Here is a 26,368-nt window from a genome sequence, read left to right as displayed (position 1 = left end):
AAAAAACCTTTGGACTGTCAATTACAATCGTTTTTAGATGGACTGCCTATTTGCATCCATCTTTAAAATGGATGCTTTATACCTTTAGACCGCATATTGTACAAATGCGGTCCAGCCCGCATGAAAAAATTGTTCAGGCAAAAATGGCTTGTGCGACACAATAACAGAAGCGCTATAGTGTTGTGTAATGCTACTGGGGTTATCCAATTGACTGAAATAGAATTTTGGCAAATATTACTGTTTTGACTATGACTTTCAAATTGTGTATTACAATTAAGTAATTCTTGGACCATTAGACAACTAAGGATCTTCTCTACGATCTAAAACCAAATTAATTTGGCCCAATTCATAAGAGTTTTGATAAGACAATGGTATTAGGATTCAAGTACCTAGAACTGCCCTTATCAAAGGAAGGTGTCGACCCCCTTCAAAAAATCGAACCTCGTTACATAAATAATTTTAACAAATATAATGGTTACTTTTTTAAAAAAAAAAATACATCAATTAGAAACCTCTTCCAAGATCTTTGGTAAGAAAAATCATAGTGCATTTTAGTAATTTGACTCAATCGAACCACTTGAGCCAAATAACCTACATACACATACTTATTATGGATACCAAACCTAGATCATATTTCTTTATTAGAAAGAACCTTGCTCCAAATTTGGAACCCAAAACAAATTAGAGCAGTCCGATAATTTAATACCACTTAATTCACCCGAGCCAAAAGGCATAAATACTTAATTTGAAATCAAGAGATATTTATGGTTCGAGTAAAGTGGCTAATTACTAATTATCCCCCACTACATTAGAGTTTTGAACCCAAAAAAAATGAGTAATTTGTGCAACGTTTTGAACGTAATAAATAGTTGAAAAGGGAGCTAAGTGAAATGATATGTTAAAAGTAACCAATATAGTTTGGTACTTTGGTAATTGATTTAACAATGCATTCATTTTCTTCAGGTGGTTTGACCATTTTCTTGATATTTCCCTAAGATAAATAAATAGATAAATAAATACTGCCCAAGGGAATCATTGAGTCTCTTTGGAACACACAGAATTGGTGTTTATTAATTTGCAATACAATATCCTCAGTAAGATCTAACATCAGAAAGGACATCAATGATAATACAAATTAGGGTTGGAATAAAACAAGAAGCCCCGCTACAGAAAATCACAAGACCTACTCATGAAAATTATGCACTGTAGTCCTCCTGCTCTAGCTACAAAACATGGGTGAGATTCAGTTGAGAAAAGAATACCAACAAACATTGCTTGCAAGGGATGTCACACCCATTCCTTGGGGTTAATGCATGCATCTAGAAGCTTCCATTCTTCACTTCCTTCTTCCGGATTCTACAAAACAAAAATAAATTTCAAATTATTTCACTGCATAAGTCCTAAAAAGCTTAAAGTAATCAATTGAATGATTTTTTTTTTTCTTTGACCAGCAATCAATTGAGTTGATGAGAAGAAGATTACATGGTCATATTCCCATCGAGCAGTCAATGGAAGAGAAACCAAAATACTTTCAATCCGGCCTCCCGTCTTGAGTCCAAATGTTGTACCACGATCATAAACCTTGATGATTTCAATAGAAAATTATTATAAGAATTGTCTCTCTCATTAGATAGGTGAAATGAGTATAAATGCTCCTATCAACATTAGGTATTGGGGAGGTGTAAATACCAAGTTGAACTCGACATAGCGGCCCCTCCGTAATTGCTGCCATGCTTTATGCTGATCTGTGAATGGGGTATCCTTTCGTCTTTCTATGATTGGAATGTATGCTGGTACCACCGACTTTGCACACTCTACAACAACAAAATGTTAGATTTCATCAGGATCAATTGAGATTCAACCACGAAACAGAGCTCGAATATACCATGACCTTATCATGGTAAAGTAAATGAAACGCATATTAACTGGAGAGCGAGAAACAAAACTTGATTTAATGAAGCAAAATCGACTACATCAATTTTTCTTAAGGATATAATTAAAAAAAAAAAAAATTCAATCCAATTACTACATTTCATAAACGGCAAAACTCTTAACCACTAGTGATTATTATTTGGGGTTATGTTTTGAATGTGTGCAACGTAAATTTATCCCTAGTTTGGATGCAACTCACATATTGGTCAATATGCAGTTTAGCTTTCCAACAAAATGCAGTGGTTTGCAAGTTGGATGAAATATCTTCAGTTTTCATCTCATTCACAAAACAGCAGCATTTTTTGAGTGTGTGAACACCTAAATAGGGTTCTATGGAAACCAAAGATATCACCAAAGAACCATAAATCTGCCATCACGTAAAATGTCGCTTCAAAAGTCCCAACTCCCAAGCATGGTTTGAGATGCACACCAGCCATTAGTTCCAAATGCAAGAATCTAATCATGCAAATCCATCTTCTCTATGTACAAGGGCAGCCATGGCCCCTTTATTGGTGAGAGCATTGAATGAGTCACCATGTTTAGATTAAATAGGAGCCCCCCAATTATAGAGTGACCCGCGTTTTTATATACAAGAAAAAATGCTTCAATCGTCCATTCATATGTCTCTGCATGTGGAGGCGCTTATCTCACTTATGTTCCTCACAGCATCAATATATCAACAAAGAAAGCTCAAAAAAACAATGAAGGCAGTTTCATGTGGAATGAGTTTCAATTCCAGAGTGTGTTTTTACATTTCTTATAAATAAGACAATGACCTTCTCTTGAGATGATAATCACCTCTCTTGAAATAAAACAATGTTCTAAAAATTTAGCTAGCCTGACAACTCTAAGGCCACAGGCTTCCCTCCATTTTCCAGTGAATGTTTCCGAAGCATGGGCAGAGGCTGAATCACTGAGGATGCTGGTCGGATCAACCAGTCAGTTATTATAATATATATTTCAATTTACCAAATTAATCTATATATAGGGATAAAGTTTAGACATGGTATATGATAGGCAGTGCAAACTCTAAAGATGCCTTGAATGTAATTGGCCCACTTCAAATTTAAACTTCATTAATCAAAATATATAAATAGCACATCACAAATACATTATGACTGCTTACAATCTTGAGGAAGTAATTTCAAACCCAGCAAACTTACCAAGAAAACAAAATGAATATTACGAGACAATAATTTAAAATGCTAAATCTGCTCGTTGGTCCATTAAATCCAGGATAAGAAATCAAAAGAACACTTCTTACCTGTTGCAAAACCAAGCAAAAGCTCCTGGTCATAATCACAAAGATCATCAAAAAAGATTCCTCCTAAACCACGCCTTTCCCCACGGTGCTGTAGAAAGCGAAACCCATAGGTTAATTTTCTTTTAGATTTTTGCCTCACAAAACATACAACAGCCAAGATGCTTCAATGCTTTTTAAACATCTGTCATTAATTGATGCCACCAGTTAAACAGAACACATAGTTTCGCAAATCAATCATGTGAACAACAAAAACAGAAAATGTACCTTGATATAGAAATAATCATCACACCATTTCTTGAATCTAGGGTAGAACCCAGGGTCAAACTTATCACAAGCCTGCTTTTGAGCCTAGACAAAAAGTACATTGTTAGTCTTCTTCCAGATGAAACTTGAAGTTGTTTGTTCTAATGATGATTCTAATCATCATTTTACAAGGAAACAACAATTGTTATAAACAGATAACAATCTCAAAAGTTTTGCATGAATCCAGCAGTTCATGTGTATGCATTTGAAATACAGTCTTCGTGCACTATTGCATGTAATGGTAAGAAATTTATCTATGTGAGGAGTTCAAGAGATAAGAAAGAATGCAATTACTTTTTTTGGTCTTTCGGAGTCTGTACTTTTTCCCTTTTCTTGGGTACATTTTTGTGTGAAATTCTGACCCACAATTTTTTTCAGCCAGTGTAAACAGAGATGTACATTTACTACTATAAATTCAACTGCTTCGAAACAAAAAGAGTTGATGTGTCCCATGGGCAGAGATGTACATTTACTACTATAAATTCAACTGCTTCGAAACAAAAAGAGTTGATGAGTCCCATGGGCACACAACCACAATAAGGTAAATATTCAACAACAAAGGATGTTTAAATAAGATCCTTTAGTTTTGCTTCTGTCCATTTGCTGGTAGGCGGGGAGTTTGATTTGGTCCAGTAACTCCTTGTCTAATGAAAAGGCAAATATGTTGGAATGTCATTTTCCATAGGAATTAGATAAATGGATTTCTCCTACTTTAATGCAAGGGTTATAGAAAGTGGGTAGACTTAAAGATATTTGCACTTTTGGTCAAGAATTCGTTCCTATTCCAATAGAAAGATAAGTGAATAGGTTTCTCCCCTACTTTAATCAGAGAAGCAATTGAAGGTCGGATTTGATAAGAAAAATAAGAACTTTTTAGATAAATAATAATTGTTTAGTGAAAAGTACTTCAGAGAAAAAACCTTTAGATAACAATCTATTTGACCCATGCAATGCATCCGCTATGTACTATTAATAATGATATAATATCACTAGAAGGAGACACCAAGCAAAAGACATACACAAGAAGAGAATAGATGAACTAGTGAGTGGTAAGCGACAAGCACATAATGAAAAATGTGTCACCAGCCATGATGGCAAGACCATCATGCAACATGCAAATAAGCCAATGAGGCTTGTCTATGCATTGAATTAAAGCCATTCTGCACAATGAATATCAGATATGCTTCATAGTAAAAGTTATAATATAATCCCATGGACTGACAATAACCATAGTCCATTGGTTGTTATCATACATTGGAATGGATGGTGGGAAGAGTGCGACCCACCAGAACAAGACATGACCCAAATGGTGGTCCCACTCTCCATTACCACTCAGTACTGCATTAGAAAGTGATGATCCCATAGACCAATGTTCTTTCATAGTCAATCATATAGTATAATTCTCAGCATAAAATTCAGATGCCCAGTAATCAGTTTACCATATGAAAGTGCTTGACATCCTCCTCAAATATGTAGGAAGGAGTTAGATCAGTTCCCCCACCAAACCACCACTGTCTTGGTGCTCCAACTGCATCTGAAAACAAATGACGCATCTTTGGTACTTAGATGTCAGAGTGACAACCACTGTACTATATTAAAACTCATTGTCACCCTGTTAGTCATACAAACAAAACCAGTGCTTAATGCCACCACATTTATCCAATAGAGCTTAAAATAAACCAAGAATACTGAAATATAACCACGATGTACATTCAAAGGTATTCATTGCATCAAATAAGTTTCTCTCCACTCAAGATAAATAACACCACAGAGGAACCTTTTTTTTTTCCACCAAGCATGCAGAAAAACTAAAATGTAGAACTGAGAAACTGCAATTAAAAGATTAAAACTTCCATATAGAGAAGACAAAACCATATCAAAATTTCAACAAATTTATTTTGGATCTTAAAATTTGGATAATATGACTCAACCTAATTCAAGAACTTCATAGAAATAAACAAATGCACTTTCTGATAAAAAAAAAAAAAAAAAAAAGAAGAAGAAAGAAAGAAGAAGAATGCTCCACATAATAAATTGCTTGGGACTCAAGGTGGGAAAATGTAAAAATAAGTATTAATTGCCAAAACAATTTCCAATCTTTTCCAAAATGATGAAAAACATTAAAAAATACATTACAAACAAAATTCATTATTTTTTGGGATTTTATATTTTTTCAATTATATTTTAAGAATACCCAATTAGATCACCAAAACCTGCCAAAATCGGAACCGGCAAGTGGCCGATTCCAATTTAACCGGGCGGTTAGAATTTGAACCGCCCAATTTTTCCTACACTGGTCAGGGGCCAGTCTAGAAGAGGATTAGACTGTATGGCTTCAAGATTCACCTCAATCCTACAGGACTTTGTGAAAAGAGACACCCAATTCTTCCATATGGACATACCAGCATATATACAATTATACATAAATAAACATATATTATTCTGCAACAAAATGGTTTACCGACTCAATGGTCCCTTTTTGTTAGTAGGCTTTAATTGAGATCTCCGATCAACATCCTCAGGGATATCATTTTTTGCCCTTTACTCCTATTGTTTAAGTCTGTTAGTCTCATGACGCCTCTGTTCCTCAAGTGCAACGTAGCATTGAGCCCTCCTTGAGTGACCATACTGCGTTCATTGCTTTACTTCCATTCAGGAGCCTTCTTAACAATAGAATAAAACCAAAGACTCTGTGTAACTTCCAGCTGCTAAAACAGCCATAAATTTTAAGTGGATGATAGAGCAAACCATAATAGATGACTATTTTGACATGAAGATGGTTCGATCAGTAGCCACAGTCCACACTCAAGACTCAAGAGCATACAATGACAAAAGTTTGAGCTTGTAGATGTGGGAATTATTGCTAGAGACTGGCCCTTACATCTAATGGACATTGAGAATGAACTCCTTGATGGAGATCTAAGTGAGGAGAATTTCATGCAGCCACTTCCTCACTGAAAGGCTCCTTTTTAATTGAAACTCTAAATACAGCTCGGATCAAACGGGACACCTAGGTTTAGGTATATCACTTATGAGGCATTGTTCTACAAGGGGGTTACAACAATTGGCATTGCACATTTCATTGTTTCATAGATGCTTGAGAGACGAGACTGCCACTCTTCTCACATCTATCTATTATTTCGTAACCACAATAATGATTGCTTCATCTATATCCGATATTAGCATGCGTGACAGATGCAGTGAAGATAGAGGGAAGAAATAATTAAAATAAAAATAAAGAGTGAAAGAATTTAGTCTCTCTCTGGGTCTGCAAGGGGGTCCAACCCAAAAAGATCTTTTCACAAGTTCAAGTCTTTACTGAATCACCAATTTCTCTTCTCTTTACAATGAGGGAATAACTCTTGACATAATCACCAAATTCTCTTCTTGTTACAATGAGGGACCTCTTCCCTTTAAATACACTTACAAGAAAATAAATAAAAAAGAACCCATAAAAAATAAAAACTCTTTAAAAAGTCATGTACATCTTTCTTTTATCTCTCTCTCTCTCTCTCTCTCTCTCTCTCTCTCTCAATCTCTCTCTCTCTCTCACTCTCTCTCTCTCTCTTATCTCCTTATTTCCTCTCTCACCTCTATCTACCTATTTCCTCTCATGGGAATCTCCATCCCCTTCCAAATCCTTCCCTAAAGATTACTTCCTAATCTATTCCCCAAAATCCTCCCACGAACACCATAATCCTCCCTCTTCCCACTTAACTTATCATAGTGCTGTTTCTATTCCTAAGATGAAAATTAAAAAAATAAAATAAAATCTTGATAACCCCAATTTTATTTGCATCATTATCATGAGGTTGGGATAAGCTCGACCTCGAGCTTGAAGCCAATGGACTAAATGGTGATGTACTCCCACAATGCGCCATGGTACTTTTTCTTCAATAAACGGATTCATAAAATACTTTTTGCTCGTCTTAAAGTAGAACACTGAGATTTCGAGCTTAATTATGATTTCTTTTTCAAGTTCTTCATAAAACTTGGGAAGATCAAGTTGAATACCAAGATCATATGGATGCTCCTCAAATCACATTTCTTGTATCACAATTTGATTGTTGCATTCAAGATTGGCACCTTGAGTCGGTTGTGAGACTCGATTTATCTCTACAACAAAATCTGGAGTTGAACTTTCATGGTTGCGAGCACCATCTTCTCGAATAATGGCATCCTCCAACTGTTGTAATCGGTGATTCATTTCACAGAATTCGATTTGAACATCCTCCATGACTTTGGTCAAATTTTCTAAAACTGGTCCCAGTCAATCATCCATATGAGGATTAGCTTTCGGTGGCATTGCAATAGTTGGATCTTACTTGCTCTGATACCAACTGATGCAATAGAGGGAAGAAATAATTAAAATAAAAATAAGAATAAAGGTAAAACAAAAATAAGAATAAAGGGTGGAAGAATATACCAACTCTCTGGGTCCGCAAAGTCCACCCCTAAAAGATCTTTTCCAACAATTCTTTACTGAATCACCAAATTCTCTTCTCTTTACAATGAGGGACCTCTTCTCTTTAAATACACTTGGAAGAGAATAAATAAATAAATAAAACCCATAGAAAAATAAACTCGCTCTCTAAAAAGTCATGTACATCTTTCCCTTATTCTCTCTCTCTCTCTCACGCCTATCTCCCTATTTCCTCTCACAATAATCTCTATCCCCTACCAAATCCTTTGCTAAAGATTACTTCCTAATCTATTCCCAAAATCCTCCCATACGCACCAAATCCTCCCACTTAACATCTCACACACCAAAATCCTCCCTCCTCCCACTTAACTTCTCCTAGCGTTCTTCCTATTCCTAAGATAAAAATTAAAAAATAAAAATAAAATAACACTTTGATAACCCCAATTTTTATTTGCCTCCATGACTATAGCAATTGAGGGTAAAGACAAGGGTATTTTGTCATCTTTTATGGGTATGTGCTTCACTGTCACCCATAAGAAGTAGATGCATGAGCAAATTTCCTAACATCTTAACGATCTGAAGATAGTCAATATACCTCTATTATTTAATGAAAACAATTGTCTTTTAACAAGTAACTGTCAGTATTCAACCACCAAAGAGATCTTCTTTGGAGTCTGAATTAGCCACAAATGTTCAATTCAAGGGCTTCAATATTTCACTGATGAAATACCTCTTGCAAAGGTGAGGTAGTAGCCAATTCATTAACGTTCGGAGTTCAAGGAACACGTTTAAGTATTTGATTCTATAGTCAAAAAGGAAAAAGAGGAGCGGTGAAGCGGAATTGTTGCCTTCGCTGTTACTGCTCCTCTGTAAGATGCGGGAACCTGATTCGAAAAAAAGGATATGCCGGGAGTGGGATTGCTTGTGCGTGCTGACTTCCCCCCTTTGCATTAGTTTCTCCCTTCTGCTTCTGTTGCTGTTGTTTGGAAAGGTTACATGAGCAGATCTCCATGTGCGTGCGAAATGCATCTGATGATCCCTGGTGGCGTTGTACGATATCTCATAAATGTATTTTATCCAAAGGGGTTTTCAGCCGTTTGTTCACTCAGTCTTGTGCATAAGGCGGTTGACCCCTTTAATTGTCAAGAAATTCATTCAGTTCTAACACAGTATCAGAGCTGATCAAACGGAAACGAATCCAGACTCTATAACATTGAGTTTTCTGTCATTGGATCATTGTAAGGTTTCATTTTTAACATCAGCAAGGTTTTTGGATCTGTGACACATGCTTCTGCAGCATTACAACCCCTGAAAATGTAAAAAGTTTAGGGTTTTGGCATACCTTATCTATGTATCTGCAGAATCATATGTGGACCATTTTTAGGAATTGAAACTCTGCCTACTAGAGCACATGGACTGTGCAAGAGGCATCTGATGAAGTTTATGAGACAACAATTTCTGCGTAGAGAAGCCTTAATTGGGAGTGCTTCAACAACTTCAAGGCTAAAAGAAAGCCTTAGTACAATTTACCTCGAGAACTTGTCCTTTTAAGAGCTCCATGAAGACCCAACACATAACACTGAAACATAGTTCCCAGGATCTGGTTGGGAGTGAGGGATCGTGAACGGCAAGAAGGTCCCTAGGTCTGTCCGTACACCCCAAAATTTAGGGATCCAGATCCCACTATTTTGCGAAGCTCGATCCCAACTTCCAAGGATTAAATGACAAGTTCTACAAGTTCGAGCACCATCTAGAAAAAAATCGAGGTCCTCGTGGACATTTACCTAGGGTTCCCATGGTCGGGAGTTCATTTTAATATCATAAATAATAAATGAAGTTCTAAAAAATCAAAATTTTATTCAATATGTAAGAAATCCAAATGTTCTATAATAATTTTATATTTTTGTACTCCTTTAGTGCAGTTTGTAGTTTAATATAAGTAATACAAATTTTAAAGAAACTGAAACTTAAAAAATATCAAGAGAATTGGATGATTATATAATATTTTCATTTTTGCACTCCATGAGTGTAGTTCATGACTTCACGAAACATAATGCTAATAATGGCCATCCATCTTCGTTGCTAAAAGATTATTAAGATAAATATTGACTCGTAGCCCAAGGTAACTCGCAACATATTAAAAAGGCCACAAAGGACAATATAGTCAACCAACATCAGAAATCATGTTTGTCAGCAACCATGCAACTAGTATATTATAGTACACCTAATAACGTGCTACTAATTATGCAAAACAGCTGTCAATTAACATTAAGTAGAAGCTCAACATTCGAACTCATGACCAGTTAAAGAGGCCAAGAGGGACACTAGAGTCAAACATTAAGGGAATCTTCATCCTATGTTGTTGGAACCTCAGTTTAGTTTACCGAAGAACAATGGATATGGTGTCCAGGAATTTGGATCCCGTGCAACTAGGGATCTCCATTCCTGATAGGAAGGATCAAGATCCCAAAGTTCAAAAATCACAGAGGAGCAAGATCTCCTCTTTGGAGGGCAGAAGCGAGCTTCCAGAGTGGGATCAACTCATTGGTTGAGAGATCCCGATAGCTATGCACCAAAGCAAATACACAGGGTAAAAAATTCCATTTATTGCCAACAGGATTCGTAATCTTTCATGTATGGATCCTATGAAAGAGCCTTAGCTAGTGATGTGATGAAGGATATTAAAGGATTAGTGCCAAAGTGAGACCTCTAAAAGACTGGACCACCCAATCACAGAGGCATGCAAAGGTGAACAATGATTGTAGTTCCCCAGAAAATGTTTCAGCAGTAAGTGTCTACGGGATCCTAGGTGATGAAGGTGGATCTAATATAACATTACAATGTCTCAAGGGAAAATTGGCTTGAGCATTGCAAAATTCAGTGCATGTAGAGAGATGCAGTTATAGTCAAAGAATGGGGCAATTTTTCATGCATTATTGAGATGTTTATGTATTAATAAAGTTATAACTCATGACAACAGAACATCCCTGTGAGGATGGGTTTAGACATTGAGATGGACAAAGGATCTTTTAAAGCACTATCCATGTTGAGGTGCTAGTCACGTGCTTGAGAGAGTAAAGAGTGCCCAAGAAACACTAGCAGACACCTTTGTGTGACTTAGAGAATAATCCCAATTATTACTCATCCAAAAATACTCTCCAGCTAAAAGAGGAGTTCAGTGCCCTAATTTGATAGTCATCCGCCCAAATGAATACCTCATCCAACTCCTATTTTGTTTCTCTCCACCCCTTCTTCGGGAGCATACATTACACATTTTTTGGCAGGACATTTTTGTTTATAATTCTATAATTTTGTAGTTTGCATTTTGCATTTTCGTCCAATGACAGAATTGTAGAGATACACTTCTAATACAAAATTTATTACTCAAAAGCAACAATTGCACATCCAGAAAAGTGTTCCAGTGTGATTCCACAACAACAAATGTACAAAAGCAAATGAGGTTGTAAGAAAATATTAAATAATGAAAGTGCGACTTTCAAACTTTTGGCAAACAAACTAAAAACATGTACTACCAACTCATGTCCGATGACATTCAACATTACCAAATTATCAATAATAATGATTACAGTAATATGAACCTAACAAAAGAGGAATATTTGATTCGATTATAAGATTCATGATAACAGTCCCATATGCCCACAATGATTTGCCAAGAAAGATAGAGTGAACAAGAAAAATATTGTCACGATAAAGACAAACCATAATTCTTATTAAAAAAAGAAAATAACCAAATAGAAATGAAATTACAATTTTAAAAATACCTTTTGGGGGATCCGTCTCAAAATATCGATAATTAAAATGCAACGTGGGAGCAAACGGGTTCTTCGGATGCAAAACCTACAAAACAGTCAAATTTTCTCATCACTGATATAATGCTACTTTCTTATAAGGAAATGTTGAACAGTGTAAGTTATTTCCAATATTAACGAAATAACTATAACGACGTGTATTTAATAAGTAAGCAAAAAAACCTACAGACAAACGGATAAAAAAAGTTTAAACAAAATAAAACCATACAGACAGCAGAGTGCTTTTCTATGTGCTTTTAATTTTTTTCTATTCCATATGCAATTCTGAATTAATAATAGTTGTCAACAAGAATACAATTCTAAACAGGCCGACAAATCAGCACAAAAGCAATTTGTAAGTTTATATCATAGCTTCCAGTAATAAAGCAAACATAATAGTAAAGCTAAAATGGACACCAACAAAAAATGATTACTGATTATGGGGAGCTCTGCTTGTGTAAAAAATACAAAAACAAAACACCCGACCTACTAGGGGAACATTCAAACGTCAGGAGCATATCAAAGTGCAACGGTCAAAAACGGCAGCTACAAGTCCTGGTCATGTGGTAATATCAAATTATGCATTAAAAATGCTAATAGAAGAGAAATATGCAGGCTTGTTCCTCCACAGCCCATATCTCAATATCAAGTCAGTGAAGCTTGCTTACAGAAGTTTGGAAATTGACACAAGCTCCTCAAAATTATTGATCAAACATGCAGAAAAATATTCTCAAGCCCAAGTTCATCTCCTGTGACCCCCCAACCATCTGAATTCAGGCCCATTAGAAACCAATAAGCTCGGCAAGAGTGACAGAGGGGAAACTATCAGAAAAAAGAAAATGAGAGAGGGAGAGAGAGAGAGAGAGAGCAGCTTCAGAAGAACCGAACAGACTGGAAATAGCAAGCAAATCAATAAATAACCTAAACCTATGGATCCCAATAAAACAAAATAGAAGAACACTAAAATCTCAAAAACTGCAGAAGAAACAAACACAAACTAACATTCCCATCATGGAACATGCTGAGCAAAAACCCACAATTAACCAAAAAAAAAAAAATTTGGGAATCACCATCAATGGCATATGCATAGAAAGAACAGAAGAAAAAAAAAAAAACCAAAATTCAAAAACAAATAACTAGGGTATCTCTAATCAATGCCATAACCTTAAAGAGAAAAGAAAATAAATCAATGGGATAAGCTTCGCAAGAAGAAAGCAAGAGCAAGAAAATAAAAAACTAAGTTTGCTGATAAATGGCATAAACTTAAAGAAGAAAAAAGAACAATACCGAGCTAATACCAGCTGCAAAGAAAGGCACAGGCCCAGGCTTCACACTAGGATCCAAAGAAGCATCTCCCTTCGCGGCTCTATAAGCATCAGGTGGCATTTGTCCATAAACTACAGAGACATTAACACCAGCTTTCTCCCAAACATGACCATCCTGTAAAACCCTACTAATTCCACCACCACCACCTGGTCTAGACCACACATCTTCCTTAAAGGAAGCCCCCTTATCAACCTCTTCAATGGCTGAACAAACAGTATCCTGAGCTTCCCTGATCATGCGTTCGAATCGAGCCCTAACAGAAGAGGGAGAAGAAGACGAAGATGAAATGGGGGGATCCTCTTCTCCTTCTCTCAAGAAGGTTTCAGGTCTTTCTGAGATTGCGGTTTCCTTTTCGATAATGGCCGCTAAGGGTTTGCGACTGAATTTTCCATTGTTGGGTGGCGTTCTGAAGGTCGGCAATTGCAGGGTTTTGTTGAGTTGCAGAGGTGTGAGCGGAAAGAGATTCGAGCGATGTTTGAAAGAGAGAGAGACGGGAGGTGCAGAGGAGAGAGAAAGAATAGCATTGGGCATTTTAAGGCCTCTGCGAGTTGTAAGAGAAAGATGATTTGTGCGCAACAAGAGAGAGATAGATTCTCTGCAACTGATGAGGAATTGAAATAAGAGAAAGGGGGGCAAGAGGGAGACGGAAGTTTAAATAGGGAGACGGAAGTTTAGAGAGAGAGGCTGTGATTTGGAGAGGTGCATTTTGTTAGATTTATGGAGGGGAGGGGAGAGAGAGAACCTGCGGGCTGCGAAGCCCCTGGTTTTGGAGATGAAGCTAAGTCTTCCTACTGTTACTTTCATGGATAAGGCCCTTGTTTCTCTAGGATTTTTTTATTTTTTATTAATGCCAAATGGGTTTCCAGGGCTGCAGCACCACCAAGAAAACTAAATAAGTACGGAAGAAGTTTATATATAAGTGTGACGCTCTAAATAATTAAATTAGGGCACACCTCAAAAATTTACTAGAAGACGTTGCTTTTAGACTCAAATATCTTTGAATTGATCATCTTACATCTTTAAATTGATCTTTTCGAACTCATGATGCATGAATAAGAGTAAAAAATAGATTTCAAATTTTGGAAAAAGTGCATCTTGTTATGCGTTTTTGCACTCTCGATTTTCAAGATTTTTAAATCTTCATATATATACTCGATCTGCATTATTTTTAAAACTTTAAATTTTATGACTAAAGATGAAAATAAATTTTATAATTAAAAATAAAAATGAATTTTTAGGTTATCGCAACTATTTTTAATACTAAAACCAAATATCTTGACACTATGAAAGTGCGCTTTACTTTGATTCTTTAGACTCTCGGTCTTATACAAATCGCACCCAATAAGTAAAGCCTCGCCTTATAACTCATCTAAAATTGCAATTCAAGTTTTAGAAAACCATTACATTGATCATCTTGGCTTGAACATTATGGTTGTGAAAAACAATAGAATTTCAAGCTCTAAAAATATTATATATTGTACAAATTATCTAGATTATCCATTTCACCTTAAAAATAAGTATTCATAGATCCATAAGATTTGTATCGTTTTTTTAGTTTTGAATTTCATCATTGGTGTTGGAAATTGATTTTAGAGCTATCATAGAGCTTTATGTTGCCGAAAGTCCTTTTCATACGAGATTTAATGTGAGGCTTTATTTTGTTTCATAAAGCCTAGGCCTAATAAAATCCTCACCCTTTTCAAAATATTGATTATAAATTGTCTAATTTTTTAAGGAAAATGGTTTGATCTATCAAAATAAGTAAAGCGTCACCTAATAACTCATCGAAAATTTTGATTCAGACATTGAAAAACCTTTACATTGATGATCTCGACTTGAACATTATTGTTGTTAAAAAAAAAAAAAAAGGATTTCAAGCCTAAAAACTAGTGTATATTTTAATAAATTATCAAGACTGCCCATTTCTCCCTAAAAATAAGTGTTCAAATTTGTACATTTTTTTAGTTTTAAATTTTATTATCAGAGTTGGAAATTGATTTTAGAACCATCATAAAGATTTTTGTTGCCGAAAGTATTTTTGAGACAAGGATTAGAGGTGATGCTTTATTTGGTTTTCATAATACCTAGGCCTTATAGAAACTTCATTCATCCATTTTTTAATGCTTAGATCTAATTGTTACATTAAACACTTGAAATTCAAGTTTTGTTGAGAATAGTTGTATGGTTCGTAAGTGAATTCCAAAATTTTCAATCAAAAGAATTCCAAGTGTTATATGATTCAACATTTACTCATAGTGACTGCTGTGGATCCAAAATTTTAACTCCGGACAAAAGTGTTCCTGCAGGACTTGGAGGAGCAAATACACAGTGTGCTCCGGCTGGGGTGTACTACCGGTCGACAGAGGGAGAGGTGAGACCCAAGCCTCGGGCGACAGGACGGTCAAAATCTGGATGGCTGTAATCTGAGAATATCAAATGTTTGAAGAATGAGGCGCTTAAAAAATAAATGTAATGAAAAGTATTCAATAATGTACCACTAATTTACATTTTTTCAGACGTCAATATTTCCTTTCATTGATATTGTCATAAATACTATACGAGATTAATATTTCTTACCTCTACAAAGTTGAGCTACAAAACGATTCAAAAACGAGTAATGCAAAACGATGTGCTTCTCTTCACCTTTCTTAGCAATTGAATCCAGTTTGACATGGTAAAATAGTACCTCATGGAGATATGCTCTCCTAGACAAGGAAAACGTTTTTTTATGATTCCTCTACTGCAAAGATATATACTTCTCCCTTAGATCAAGGGAACTGCTAACCATTTAATCTAGATCCGACACTTTATAGTATTTTTTTTATTTTTTATTTTTATTGGCTACATGAATATAAAATTTAGTATGTGCCATCACTTCAATAGGGTGTACCTAAATAAAATATTTAAAAATATTTTTGATAAAATATAATGACTAAAATACCCTTGAAAAAGTCATGGGCATTTTAGTTATTTCATATTTTAATAGAAATATTTTTTTGATTTTTTTTATAGGCGTGAGTCCAAGAGAAGACTGGACACCCAAATTTTGGTCTAAAAATGTTTTGTATAAAAAAATAAAAAATAAAATGGTATAAAACGGACGGTTGGATAGGTGAAGCATAGAAGTTTTATGTTGCATAGAAAGCGTAGAAAGCTTGCCCCCAAAACAATATTTGAAAAGTCAACTTGGGCTATGCCCCACTAGACAATTTGGGCTCAACGAGGGCTTGAGGCGGAGTAACTCAGTGGAGTCGAAACAACTCAACCGACTTTTAAAATACTGATCCTAAACTTTGCAAAAATCATTCAAAGGGCAAATCTTTTCACTATTATCATTGGCCTATTTGTCGCATGCAAAATATAGGTCATTACTGTTGTATAATAATATTTCATGAGTCCTAACTTAGTTGGACCTCTTTAAATAAGAACTGTAAGGAGCTCACAATTGCTACTACTAGCCGTTAAATATCAAATTGGATGGCTTGGTGAATGTCATAAAGTTCGAGAACTTTTTTTGAACTTTGAGTCTAGTGAATGATACACTCATAAACTACCCAATTTCAAATCTAACAGACAAGATGATGATGATATCCTTCTATTAAATGTAAATGTCCCTTCACATATTTTTCCTTTAGTAATCTCACTCATGCCGCAAGACCTTATCCATCTTGATGAATCCAAGAGGATGCCCTAGAAATGATTAGGTTAAGTTTCTTATCATGATCATTAAGCCAACCATTCAAATGGTCTTGGTTTTTTTTGAGCTTCCATCAAAATTAAGCTTGATAAGTGGCGAGTTACTCTTATCGGTTGTGGGCTATCACTCAGAACTTGCCATGAGAATTGGCAAAGGAGAACCTAGAGAACTCCTTTATCAACCTAGTCCTCAATATTACAAACGCTCCAATCTTACTCTTAAGCGAATCAGGATTTGAGGTGAGATCCTTGAACGTCTGATTGTTTCTTTCTCAGCCAAGATAGTGTATATGGAAATTGTCGAAAGCGCAAAAGTGATCACAATAAAAGAAAAAAGAGTGATTTAAAAAAATTTAGAACATATGGAGCAAAGTGTTTGTAATACATTTTTATGAAAATTTAATCTGAAAGTATATTAGCTCTACAAAAAACATATCGAATTTAAATGAGTTCTATTAGGATGTTCTCTTTATAACGAATATTCTAGACCTGCTCAATACTTTTTGACACTTTATATAGTATTAAATAATTAATCAAGGCTAAAATTTAAATTCATGTTGGAGAAAATAGTTTTTATTAACTATGGTTGGAATGACATCTATAATATGGGACTTAACATCATCCGCATGGGGTATAAATCATCGACAATGACTATTAACTGATTTCTCAACGGATAAAATTTCATTGTCTACTTCTAAAAATATTTATTTTACATCTCACTAGTGGCAAAAAATGTCCCACTTAAAAAAATTTGCACTAAAAAGCAAGAATATTGGGCGTACTGTAAATATTAAGTAGGTTAAGAAAATAATCTATAAAAGAGAATAACCTAACAAAATCTTGCATATGATTAAAAGATCGTTGAGTAACTTTTAGTTGACCTACTTGGCTATGGCTTTGTATGTTTGTACGGGGAGGAATCACATAGAAAGATGCTAAAAACTTTTGTGTGCTTGAAAAGCATGATATTAAAATATAGAAAAAATTTATTTAAGGATGCAACCTTATAATGTAGAACTACGGATGCATCTCAAAAATCCATCAGAAAAGGTAGTTTTAATGTTGAAAAACCCTTTGATTGATCATCTCAACATTGAGATGTATGACCATGAAAAATAAAAAGATTTTAAGTCTCAGAAATAATCCATTTTACAACATATTATGTACACCGTCCATTTTCAAGATTTTCATATGTTTATAGATCGACTTGATTTTAACTATTTTTTAAATTTATAATTTTATAATTATATATAAAAATAGATTTTGAGATAATTCTAAAAACATTTTACATCAAAATTATATACCGTGATAAATTTTGAAGGTGCACCTTACCTCTACAGCTACGAATGCATCCGTATGTCAGCTGCACCCTTAAAATATTTCCATTTCAAAAGAAAAAATCACTTATGGTCATTTTCATTTGGTTTTGTGAGTAGCCTTAATGTTAAATGCATGGTTTGCTTTCTGTGCGAAATGGAGATCGAAAAGCAAAGGTATATCCATTGTTTTCTTTCAACTCCTTAAAAGAAAAAAAGAAAAAGAGAAAGAAAGCAAAGCTCTTTATGTAGAGGTTTTGGAGGTGATCCAAAGAAGAAGATGAGAATACCAGGCGATAAAGGTTCCTGTAGGTGGTTTAAATAAGAAGTTGAGAACAATAAGTAATAAAGTTGGTTTATTAAAAGCAAAAATATCTCTGTACACCATTTTTTTAGGTTTCATTTCTCAACAAACCCAATGTTTCAAAATATAGAGATCCCATATGTCATATCTCCTAACCCCCTAGATCAACTTTACCCCATCTTTTTAACCTAATAAAGACCTTTTTTTTTATTCCTTTCTAAACCTCCTTCTCTCTCTTCCCGTGTTTCTCTTCAAACCTCTCTCCTTTTTTTTCAATTTATCTTAACTATTGTATATACTCAAGGATTGCCACAAATCTCATTTTGAGACCAAACTGTGGGATTAATGATCCTAGGGCCATTACATGCCTCTTCACTTTATTTAGGAGAAGTTTGGTTATAAGTTGGTAAATTTTGAGCAATTTCATTAGTTTAAAGGGACTGAAACAGTCGAATATACTCAAGGACTCTCACAAATCTCAAATGGAGATCATGGGATCAATGATCCTAAGGCCAATACATGTATCCTCACCCTATTTAGGAGTAGTTTGGATATAAGTCTGACAAGTTCTTAGGGACTTCGTCAGTTAAAAGTTCTTGAACAGCCGAACCTATAAAATCCTCATCATATCATATTCATTCAAGGTGAAACTTCGCAGATGACAATTGTTGGTCACTATATGTCTTCAATTCAAAATTCATCGGATTTAGATCCGCCGTCCGTTAAGAAGGCTTAACCGATGAAATCATTCGTTATAAATGAAAAGTGACTTTTGACCTATGGAAATATCATATTTGGGGTCGAATAACTAACTTCCTAAGGTTTTAGTCATATAGCAATGGGTTCAGTACCATTATCACCACCTTTACTCATCTTTTGATGATTTAGCCGATCTAGATTGCATATCTAGTCTGGATCGTTACAATGCGTGGGCAATTGAAAATTGAATTCCAGGTCTTAAAAAATTGGTTTAGGTGACAACTATTCAGGAAATTTATTTGGTAAACTCCATCTTCTTAGATTATTTTTTTGAGAAACTACCTTCATTCCCATAGCACATGGTAAGTAAATAAAAACTGGCAAGAGCTGAATATGTTTTTACGAAAGGAGAGTGCATTTAGAGGACTATGCATGAAGCAATTAGAAAATGATGTTTTGAAAGCTTTAAATCATTCTTGAATTTTTTATATTTTATGTGAGGAATGGAACCATATGCTCTTTTGCTCCTATAATTAGGAAAGAAATGAATAAGGATATTCCCATATCCTCAACCTCAAATCTTCAAGCATTCTCTCATCTATAAATTGGTTTTCATGGATAATGTTGTATAACAAAGGCAATTTGGTAAACCTTATTGCATTATATTTGACCATTAGGGTCATACACTCAATATGAATCTTTCTCAAATTGTACTGAAAGGAAATACCTATCAAGAGACCATTTATTTTTAGTACAAGGTCATAATTATTCTTGTCCCTCGGATTTCAAATCGGATAGTTGTGTTGTATCACTGACTGTATCATTGACTAGGTTCAAAATTTGTGACACCACGGCTGTGCAATTTGAAATGAGATGGCTAAGGGTATTTCTGACCTCCTTATAACAAAGGTAAATAGTCTGATATTATACAATCCCTTAATAAAACAAGGATTAAAACACATTTCTTTCATTTACCAAAATAATCTCTCCCATTCAAGGGTACAACAAAACAATGCAAGTCACAAATAGGTTATATGTGAGACAAAATCTGGGTCAATCTCTCTACTGTGTACATGAAAGAAAATTAGCAAGACATTAGAGACAGAAAGGACAGAGAAGGAAGCATTCATGAAAAGGGAGCTCCAATCAGGCCTTCTTGTGTGAGGTGACACTTCTATCTGTGTTGCAACAAATTCGCGTCAGCTTGTCCGAGACTTGTCGAGCAGTCGGGCGATCAACCGGCATGAGCCTTGTGCATTCCATGGCAATTTGAAGGACCTCAAATATTGCAGACTCCTCTGACGAGGTGAGAGGTCTAAGTGAGGAATCCAAAACCTCCTCATGAGTTGGGCTTGGGCTTGCTAGACAGTGTCCAATCCACTGAACTATGCCCATGCCTTCGGGCAAGCTTGAGTCAATAGGCATCTTCCCAGTCACGAGCTCCATCAACACGATCCCGACACTATATACATCGCTCTTCTCGGTCGCCCGTAGAGAGTAGGCATACTCTGTAAGGAATGGTATAACAACCCACAATACATTTAGAATTGACTAAAAATCTATTTTTTAGATTCATAATTATTAAAGTCGAGATGATCAATTTGAGAGATTTTCATTATTATAGTTCAATCTTCTCGCAGGATTTTGATGTGCAGCTTTACTACCATAATGTCTATCTCGAACTTTATGACATACCCAAACTAATAGATTTTACATAAGATGGTTGTAAATAATTGTGACCTCGTCATGTCAAAAGCAAAAGGTCTCATTATATACAAACCCTAAAATTTATTCCTTTATAAGTAGTCACCCTTGGCATTTAATAAATCTTCAAATAGTGTCAATCCTCGAGGTATTCTCAATCTAAACCCTAGATAAAAATATTCAATACGTTTTGGAATAGCATAACAAAGGTCAAGCACGTTAGCAGATTCCGCTCGTAACAGGTGAAAAACCGTTTTAAATATTGCACAAAGGAATTTGTGTAGAAAAGAATGCATTTTTTAAGAGCGATTGAAAATGTAAAGGTAAAGGGATCATAACACAACAAGCGGAAGACGACCAAATTCATGTCAACGATTATCAAGGCTTTTAGGTTATCCTCTTAATCTAATCACAAAAGTCAGCATATAACTAAAAGAACTTATAGATTATGTTTTTGTCAATTGTTTATAGATAAGAGAATATAGCCTATAGAAAACGACACACCAGGCATCATTTGAGAGAGAGAGGAGAGAGAAAGAACGTTTAGAGAGAGAGAGGGCAATCCGAAGGTAGAAAGAGAAGCAGCCCTTTTTTGAGAGAAGTTTTCAATTAGGAGTGAGAAAGGATTGACTACTTTCCATGAAACTTTGAAAGTGTTTGAAAAATGAATTAATGAAGCGGATTGTCCACCCTTGATCTTGATCTGGATTGTCCGGATCGGTAATTCTGATCATTCCTATATCATTGGATCAATGATCTAAATAAAAAAATAAAATTAAAAAATTAACAATAAAAATAAAGGTTTATATATATATATATAGTAAGGGTAAAAGGTTCAGGAAACTTAAAAAAAAAAAAAAAAAAAAAATGTGAACATACTGAAATCAGTTCAAATTTTACATTTAAATCGACGGTCCAACTAAAAAATACGGCCTTTCAAAACACTTCTTTTCAAAAAATGTGAGGGGAATGTGTGCCACAGGTGACAGAAGAGAGAGGACAGAAGAGAGAGGAAGAGGGGGAATAGAGAAGAAACGTACTGTAGAGAGAGACACAAATGGGAGAACCAACACATAGGGGTGGCAATGGACCCGTATACCAACCTTGGGTCCGGATGCAGGTCCAAAATTTAGACCTGAATACTATTCAAGATCGGGTTTGGGTCCAGCCGGACCCAACCCATACCTGACCCGTTGCCACCCTACCAACACATCAAGAGACTATTAGAGAGAGAGATACTGTAATAGCAAGACCTTAGAGAGAGACTGCTCTAAAGACGCACAGTTGAGAGAGAGTTCTCTTGAGAAATACAATTAAAAGAGAAAAAACTTGGAGAGAGACAAGAGAGAGAGTACTAAGACCTCAGAGAAAGCTTTTAGAGCGACGCTCTATAAGAGGGACAGAGAGAGACTAACCAGGAGCCATGTAGCCATAGGACCCAGCAAAGTGTGAAGTAGACTCAGTGGCGCCCATGGAGTCCACAGTGTCCTCCACCACTTTGGCGAGCCCAAAGTCCCCCAAATGTGCCTCCCCATCCCCATCGATCAGCACATTGCTGGACTTAATATCCCTGTGAACAATCCTCGGCACACAGTCATGGTGCAAATACTCCACCCCCTCCACCAGCCCCTTGGCCACCCTCAACCTCCCCACCCAATCCATCCTCTTCTTCCCCCCCTTGCTGTGGATCCACTCCCATAAGCTCCCATTTACCATGTACTCATAAACCAGAATGTTGATTTCTCCCTTTGAGCACCACCCCAAGAGCTTGACAAGGTGCCGGTGCCTTATGCGCCCGAGCGTTTGTAGCTCGCGACCGAAGCTTTTGTCGAGCATTATCTCTCCGGTGCCTGAGAAGATCTTTTTCACTGCTAAGACATCACCATTGGGCATCTCGGCTCTGTATATTGTGCCGGAGCCACCAGCTCCCACCATGAATTCTTCGGATAAGCTGTTGGTTGCCGACATAATATCTTCGAAAGTCCACTTGGCCTCGCCCTTTAGGGGCCGGCGGCTAGAGCCCCACAGTGAGGCCCCCCATATGGCTCCCCTTTGGGCTGAGGTCTTGCAGCGAAGGGCGATCACGGTGGCCACGAGAATGGCAAGTGCAAAACCAGAGACTGCAGCAGCGGAAATGCCTGCAACCGAGCCAGGGGTGAGAGCTCGGTTGTTGGGGCCTGCAGTGGTGCATGGTTCGAGAGGTCGCCCGCAAAGGCCAGGGTTCGCATTCAGAGCATCGGCAGGCCACTTGGAGAGGGCGTCGGGCAAGGGGCCTTGCAAGGCATTGTGCGAGAGGTCAAGTGCGACGAGGCTGGGCATGCGGCCGAGCTCTGAAGGGATCGGGCCTGAAAGAGCATTGAAAGAGAGGTTGAGTCTCTCTAGGTTAATGAGGCCGGCAAGCGAGGAAGGGATCTCGCCGGTTATGTTGTTTTGGCTGAGATCGAGACCGCTCTGCAAGGCCTGGAGTTCACTGATTTCAGGTGGAATTGGGCCACTGAGCTCGTTTTCGGAGAGTCTGAGAAGGAATAGGCTCTTCCACTTGGCTACGGTGTTTCTGGTAATTGGGCCGGAGAGGTGGTTCCCGGAGAGATCGAGGCTATTGAGAGAGGCAAGCTCGCCGAGCTGTTCAGGAATGGGGCCGGCGAGCCCGTTGTGGTCGAGTGCAAGGGTGAGGAGTCCTTTGCAGCTGCCCAGGCTTGGTGGAATGGAACCCACCAAGTTGTTTTCCGAGAGCCTGAGCTCGCCTAACTGGGTCAGGTTCCCAAGCCACGGTGGCACCTCGCCGGAGAGGCCATTGGAGCTCAGGACCAAGTGGCTCAGCTTCGTGCATTTTGCGAGCTCACTAGGTATGGTGCCATTGATTTGATTGTTCGAGAGGTCGAGCATGTAGAGCTCCGCTAGCTGGCCAAGCTGCAGCGGTATGACACCGGCAAATTGGTTGCTGCCAAGGCGGAGGCGCTCGAGACCTTTCGAGCGACAAAGTAGGGCAGGAACCACTCCTATGAAGCTGTTATTGCTGAGATCAAAGGAGAGATAGGAAGGAGAGTAGCATAGAGGAAAGATTGGGCCTGTAAGTTTGTTGTTAGAGAGATTCACCCTGGTTAGGTTCTTGCAATTTCGAAGTTCTCTAGGGAGCCATCCACTTAAGCTGTTATTGTAAAGGAGGAGCATTTCCAGCGATTCTAAGTTACCAAAAGTCACCGGAATTTTCCCTGAAAGGCGATTATCGGCCAAATCCAGGGTTTTTAGGCTCTTGCAATTACCCAAGCTCGCCGGAATCGGCCCTTCAAGATCATTCTCTCTCAAATGAAGGAAATTCAAATTGGCCAACCGCCCTAAAGTGACTGGTATACTCCCACTAAATTTATTCCCATAGAAATCTACTTGCTTTAGGCTGGAACAGTTACCAATCTCAGCTGGAATCTCGCCGGAAAACTGGTTTTCATAAAGAAATAGGGTTTCTAGACTCTCCAACAGTCCAATTTCTGGTGGTATGGGCCCCTCCAAGTGATTATGAAAGAGAGCAAGAGTTTGCAAGCTGCTAAGGTTACCTATAAAGGAAGGGAGCTCCCCCACTAAGCTATTGTTATGAAGAAGAAGATCAGTTAGGTTGCTCATTCCCCAAAGACTCGCCGGAATCTCCCCCTCAAGATTGTTATCAGAGAGATCAATATACTTCAAGCTCGGACACTGGGCGAAATCAGCCGGAATCTCACCGGAGAACTGGTTTCCGGCAAGAATCAGGTGCTCAAGACTTGTATTAGTACAGATACCGAGAGGAATCTCACCACCCAACATGTTATCAGACAGGACAATGAACCCTGCTTCCTTGAGCCACCCAATCTCTTTCGGCACCAGCCCAATCAAGGAATTGCTCGAAAGGTCGAGGTTTTGCAGCTTCTCGAGCCGACCAAGCGACTCGGGTAGAGCCCCATTGAGCTGGTTCCCAAGCAAGTTCAGATAAATGAGCTCAGATAGCCCACCAAGCTCCATGGGAATGGCTCCACTCAAGCTATTGTTGGCGAGATTGAGCAATTGCAGGGCCTTGAGGCTGCCAAGCTCACTCGGTATCGGCCCATGAATCTGGTTATTAGCAGCTGTAAAGATGAGAAGTCGCCTGCAATGGTCCAGCTCAGCAGGTAAAGGCCCAGTGAGCTGGTTCTCCTGTAAAACCAGGTTTTCAAGGGCCGAAAGCTCACCAATTTGGGGTGGAATTGGACCAGTGAGCTTACACGAAGCGAGGCCCAAACTCGTGAGGCTAGTGCAATTACTGATCGTTTCTGGTATCTCACCTTCGAGGCCATTATCGCCGATTCTAAGCTCTTCGAGCTCGCTTAAGAGGCCGAGCTCTTTCGGGATTGGGCCACTCAATTGGTTAGTGAAGAGGCGGAGAGTGATGAGCTTGGTGAGGTTAGAGAGCTGAGGAGGTATCAGCCCCGATAAGAGGTTGGACGACAGGTCTAGAGAGAGAAGAGAGGAGATGCGCAAGAGAGAGGTCGGAATGGGGCCTTCGAGTGCCAGGCCCGAGAGATTAAGGCCCACAACAAGGCCGTCCGAGCAGGTGACACCCGACCATCGGCACACGTTGGGGGCGGTGGAATCGGTCCAGCCATTCAGCGAAGCCCATGGGCCTCGGAGCGAGGCCTTGGCCTCGAGGAGGGCGCAGGCAGAGTCATCAGGCGAGGCACCTGTGCATGTAGAGAGGAGGAGGAGGAGGAGGAGGAGGGCTAGAGAGCCACAGTGGGCTGGTGGGCTCGCCATTTTTGCCTGAACTGAGAGATGAGACAGAGTTAAAGATGAAGAGAAGAGGTTGGGATGGGGAAGGGGCGAGTGGTGCATGTCTTTGCATGCGGTGTTGGGGCATGGCCCTGCCACCACCGCTTCTTTGGATTGGCGGATGAGAGAGAGAGAAGTGGTTTTAGAGAGAGAAACAGATGGCTTTAGAGAGAAGTAAAGAGGTGGCTTTAGAGAGAAGTAAAGAGGTGGATTTAGAGAGAGAGATGTGGGGTTTACATAGAGGTGGTTTTAGGGTTGTAGACTTTGGAGAGAGAAAGGTAGTTTTACAGAGCGAAGTAGAGAGAGAGAGGTGGTTTTGGGGTTGCAGAATTTAGAGAGAGAAAGAGAGGAGTACGCGGTTTTTTGGAGGTGTGGGGAGATTGGGAAGAGTGAAGCACTTAAACGGGAGGAAAGAGAGTGTCAGGAAACACAGCAAAACAATATAAACGAGGGTGGAGTGGAATTGAATGCCATTAAATGAGTTGAGACAGCTTTCTCTTTCTTCTTTCTCTCTCCTATCTTTCCATGACCATGCCTGAATTTCTCGCCTTCAGGTCCCCTAACTGCCATGCACAACCTGAGAAACCCTCACAAGCTTTAGAGAGAGAGATCTTATTAACTTTAGAGAGAGAAACAGTTAGAGAGATTATTGAGTGGGCAAGAAAATCATGGTCTGATGCACTTACTTCATTAGGTGCTTTCAGTTAAGGTCCGGCCCGAAAGCTTTTCGATTTCTTGCAGTCTCTGACGCTTCACCCCCCTTATACAAAGTCAAACCCTACCTCACGGCCTCCTGCGTCCCGACAAATCAAACCT

At 38.0% G+C, this 26,368-nt stretch overlaps 2 protein-coding genes across 2 annotated transcripts; both read right to left on the bottom strand.

Annotated features, from left to right (window-relative positions):
- Positions 1 to 1,044: 1,044 nt before the first annotated feature.
- Positions 1,045 to 13,810, bottom strand: LIN2 (Coproporphyrinogen III oxidase). The gene is made up of 8 exons (XM_006853467.4): positions 13,019 to 13,810; positions 11,705 to 11,780; positions 4,939 to 5,033; positions 3,461 to 3,544; positions 3,197 to 3,284; positions 1,690 to 1,814; positions 1,483 to 1,581; positions 1,045 to 1,356 (listed from the first exon to the last, which is right to left on the bottom strand). The coding sequence occupies exons 1-8, from the start codon at positions 13,586 to 13,588 to the stop codon at positions 1,288 to 1,290; spliced, it is 1,206 nt and encodes a 401-aa protein (XP_006853529.1). The 5' UTR covers positions 13,589 to 13,810; the 3' UTR covers positions 1,045 to 1,287.
- A 6,204-nt stretch (positions 13,811 to 20,014) lies between these two features.
- Positions 20,015 to 26,140, bottom strand: GSO1 (Leucine-rich repeat transmembrane protein kinase). Its single transcript, XM_006853466.4, has 2 exons — positions 22,192 to 26,140; positions 20,015 to 20,580 (listed from the first exon to the last, which is right to left on the bottom strand). Exons 1-2 carry the CDS (start codon positions 25,613 to 25,615, stop codon positions 20,219 to 20,221), a joined length of 3,786 nt encoding a protein of 1,261 aa, XP_006853528.3. The 5' UTR covers positions 25,616 to 26,140; the 3' UTR covers positions 20,015 to 20,218.
- Between the last annotated feature and the right edge of the window lie 228 nt (positions 26,141 to 26,368).

The sequence above is a fragment of the Amborella trichopoda genome, chromosome 2 (genome assembly GCF_054954075.1).
Source record: "Amborella trichopoda isolate Santa Cruz 75 chromosome 2, AtrichopodaSantaCruz75HAP2 v2.0, whole genome shotgun sequence".
NCBI lineage: Eukaryota > Viridiplantae > Streptophyta > Magnoliopsida > Amborellales > Amborellaceae > Amborella > Amborella trichopoda.
The sequence above is the reverse complement of the archived record's forward strand: the minus strand, read 5'-3'. Positions and strand labels throughout refer to the sequence as shown.

What these genes read in the sequence shown, in the direction of transcription:
- LIN2 (XM_006853467.4), bottom strand. Translation starts at nt 13,588, where the DNA reads ATGCCCAATGCTATTCTTTCTCTCTCCTCTGCACCTCCCGTCTCTCTC. An exon ending in ATGTCAAGCACTTTCATATG is followed by an intron (nt 3,545 to 4,938) that starts GTAAACTGATTA and finishes CTTTTTGTCTAG; the next exon opens with GCTCAAAAGCAGGCTTGTGA. An exon ending in GCTATGTCGAGTTCAACTTG is followed by an intron (nt 1,582 to 1,689) that starts GTATTTACACCT and finishes GAAATCATCAAG; the next exon opens with GTTTATGATCGTGGTACAAC.
- GSO1 (XM_006853466.4), bottom strand. Translation starts at nt 25,615, where the DNA reads ATGCACCACTCGCCCCTTCCCCATCCCAACCTCTTCTCTTCATCTTTA. An exon ending in CTATGGCTACATGGCTCCTG is followed by an intron (nt 20,581 to 22,191) that starts GTTAGTCTCTCT and finishes CATTCCTTACAG; the next exon opens with AGTATGCCTACTCTCTACGG.